Source organism: Chanodichthys erythropterus, chromosome 5, assembly GCF_024489055.1.
Source record: "Chanodichthys erythropterus isolate Z2021 chromosome 5, ASM2448905v1, whole genome shotgun sequence".
Lineage (NCBI taxonomy): Eukaryota > Metazoa > Chordata > Actinopteri > Cypriniformes > Xenocyprididae > Chanodichthys > Chanodichthys erythropterus.
Genome location: NC_090225.1, coordinates 31,823,607 through 31,827,194, shown reverse-complemented (window position 1 = coordinate 31,827,194; position 3,588 = coordinate 31,823,607). Strand labels below are relative to the sequence as shown.

The following is a 3,588-nucleotide window of genomic DNA, read 5'->3' as shown; positions in this document are numbered from 1 at the left end:
AAGAGAGGAGGGATTGATACACACCATGGTCAGTGGGATCTTTTGATTTGTGCCACTTCCTCTCTGCAGCTGAGTTTAGAACGATGCACGCGGAGAACATCAGATAACCAGGGAGCAGAGGAGATGACATGGGCTGGCCTGGATGAAAGGGTGCAAAAGTTGTCTAAGCAAGATGTTATAGTGGAGAAAAGAGTGTCAGTTGCACTCTTAGTATCTAGTGATGAGCTGATTAGAGGGAGGAATTGTGGATGAGACCAAAGAGGATATGGGGGAGGTTGAGAGTGAGCATAGGTTATGCTGAGGGTTGACCTGTGGAAGAGTGTGTTGTGTCCTGAGCCAGGCTAAACTTAAGAGTGTAAAGGAAGTGGTCTGAGGTGTGCAGTGGAATATGCATATGTGCGTATGGTCAGTGGAGCGTAGTGTGTTTAAATAAGGTCAAATTGGTTACCTGATTTGTGAGTAGATACTCACTTGAGATCAAACGAGGCAAGCAGAGGTTTTTGCAGGTGGATGTTGAAGTCTCCAAGAACTACCAGAGGAGTACCATCTTCAGAGAAGGATAAGAGTAGCTGACCTAGGGGACTATAAACAAATGCAAAATGGATTTTAAAAGGGCTGGTGATAGTAATTGCAAGCAATTCAAATGAGCTATTGTCACACAGAGATGGTGAAGGTAATTAGTTATTTTTAAGGCAAAAACACAATATTAAATAGCATTACTTGTAACCTTTACCACTGGTTATATTTACCTTCCTGTCAATTTAACAACAATAAAAAACAATCATCAACTCAGATTATCAATTATCAAAGATAGAAGTGTCATAAAGAGAGCTGACAGTAAATCATCTGTTGCAAGATGTTTCACAGAGTTACATCAATCAGTGAATAGATGTGTTGGTATACTAATATACTTATACTGGCCACCACTCCAGAGCCTCGCGCAAGATGGCCGCCGCCACGCCTGAGCCCTCAGTCAAGATGGCTTCCACCACACCTGAGCCCTAAGTCAAGATGTCCTCCTCCACACCTGAGCCCTCAGTCAAGATGTCCTCCTCCACACCTGAGCCCTCGGTCAAGATGGCCGCCGCCACGCCTGAGCCCTCAGTCAAGATGGCTTCCACCACGCCTGAGCCCTCAGTCAAGATGACAGCCGCCACACCTGAGCCCTCAGTCAAGATGTCCTCCTCCACACCTGAGCCCTCGGTCAAGATGGCATCTTTTCCTCACCAAGGATCCAGTCCCTGACCTCAGTCCAGTGATGGTTCCCATCCCTTACCAGAGTCCAGAGGCAACTATCTCCTTCGTCCCAAGTCCAGAGGTGACTTTCTCCTTGGCTTCAGCCCCTGACACGAGTCCAGAGAGGGCTCCAGTTCTCGTCCCGAGTCCAGAGAGGGCTCCAGTCCCCAAGTCAACCCCAGACTCCACTCCAGTCCCTGAGTCAGTTCCAGACTCCACTCCAGTCCCTGAGTCCACTACAGACCCTGCTCAATCCCAGAGACCCGTAGCTCCTCCCGTTATATACCCGTGGCCCCCCAATCTGACCTGCCATGGCCCCTGAACTGCCCGATCTACCATGGCACCACTCTGGAGACTCCTTATCCCCTGAGCCACACCCTTACCAGCCTCCAGAGCGCCCAACCCCGGGAGGGGGAAGTGATGTCAGTGTTCTGTGTGTTTCCCTGGTCACATGTTCTTTGTTCTCAGTTTTCCCACCCTTGTTTGTTCCCTTAGTTACTCTGATCGAGTTCGATTTGTTTCAGCTGTCTCCTGTTAATTAGCCTTGTTTGCCCCTTTGTCTAACATGTATATATTCCGTGTTCTCCCTCAGTCTTTGTCGGTTGTCGTCATTGTATAACATCAGTGTTGTGCTATATGTATTCATCTCCTGCGTTTTGTCATAAAAGTCCTTGTCTTGGAATCTCCATCATCTGCGTGTGTTTGCTTAAACCATGCAGTGTGACAATATAACCATATAAAAGCTTCCAGGTACAGTCTTTTATGAAAGCTTCATTAGAATTACAGATCAGATCTGATAGGTCTATGAATATTGAACTAATGGGTGGGTTGACAGCTGAATATTCAAACATCACTGTAAAATGAGGGGGTAACTGAGTTTCTGTAAGTATAAAACTGAGACATATTATTGGCAAGCATTCTCAAACAGAGTCTGCTCTCCAAAATAGATCTATCATGGAAATGTCTAACTGGGGAGTGCCAAACACAGATAATCAAACCATTCAATACTGCTTTCCAAACAACAATTTGTCTTGTTCCAAGAGTTTCCGACCTGAAGCGGAGTACATTGCTGTGTACATTTTCATTGCTGTAACATCTGTGTTCACCGTGTTTCTGAACCTGTTGGTGATCATCTCCATCTCACACTTCAAGCAGCTCCACACTCCCACCAATGTGCTGATCCTCTCTCTGGCAGTGGCTGATCTGATCGTAGGACTGATTCTCATGCCAGTGCAGGGAATGAAACTGATTGAGCCATGCTGGTACTTTGGAGAAATATTTTGCTTAATATTTCCTCTTATTCTTTATGTGGTTCTCACAGCATCTCTTGGTAATATGATTATTATATCCGTGGATCGATACATTGCTGTGAATGACCCTTTGCGATATCCAATGAAAGTCAATAATAACAGAGCTGTTGTTTCTATTGTTGTAAACTGGTTATTGTCCTTCATATATAATTTTTATCTGTTGTATGAGTTTTTACTGTATCCAGAGAGGAACCACACATGTGTTGGAGAATGCATACTTTCTGTAAAGTTTGAAAATGTAATGCTAGATGCTCTGGTTTGTTTAGTGGTACCTTGTTTAATAATTATTCCTTTATATGTGAAAATCTGCTTTGTAGCAAACTATCAAGCGAAGCATTTAAATTCAGTCACAGACAAAAAGGTCAAATCAGAAAAAAAGGCTGCAAGAACCTTAGGGATTGTAGTACTGGTTTATCTTCTTTGCTGGATGCCATACTATTTAACTTCTCTTTCTGTTGGACATGATGAAAATGACTCACTGTTAATTAATGTAATGGACTGGATTGTGTGCATGAATTCCTGTATGAATCCACTTATATATGCAATGTTTTATCGATGGTTCAGACTGTCAGCAAAATACATTTTGACAAAAAAAATATTTGAACCTTCATCTGCATACTTAAATCTGTTCCCAGAGGAAAAATGATCATTTACACTCTCATGCAAATGTAAATGAGATAACGTGTCTCCAAATGAAAGAGTTCTTGTTTTAAGCACCTCCTTATATAACTTAAGATGGCATGTAACAGATTTTTTTTGTCTGTTTTTTTTTATATAAAAAATATGGTATCTAACATGTATATTGTGATCATATTTTTGAGAGACACTATTTGCTCCATTTGCTCTGTTTGAAAATGTAAGAACAGCAAAACTGTAGTAATGATGCTTGGAGGATATGTTAAAAGATAGATAGATATTACTTAGAAGAAAGTAAGGTACAATATATTTTGATGCATGGCCATGGTAACTGTGCACTTACAGTAAAACAACTGAGACAAATTTCACAACATGAGCTTAAATGATTGATGATGGGCAGGAGTGA

The 3,588-nt window shown here is 42.3% G+C and overlaps 1 protein-coding gene across 1 annotated transcript; it reads left to right on the top strand.

The window, feature by feature from the left end:
• The first annotated feature begins 2,196 nt into the window (after positions 1-2,196).
• LOC137020220 (trace amine-associated receptor 13c-like) lies at positions 2,197-3,192 on the top strand. Its single transcript, XM_067385484.1, has one exon. The coding sequence runs from the start codon at positions 2,197-2,199 to the stop codon at positions 3,190-3,192; it is 996 nt and encodes a 331-aa protein (XP_067241585.1).
• Positions 3,193-3,588: the final 396 nt, after the last annotated feature.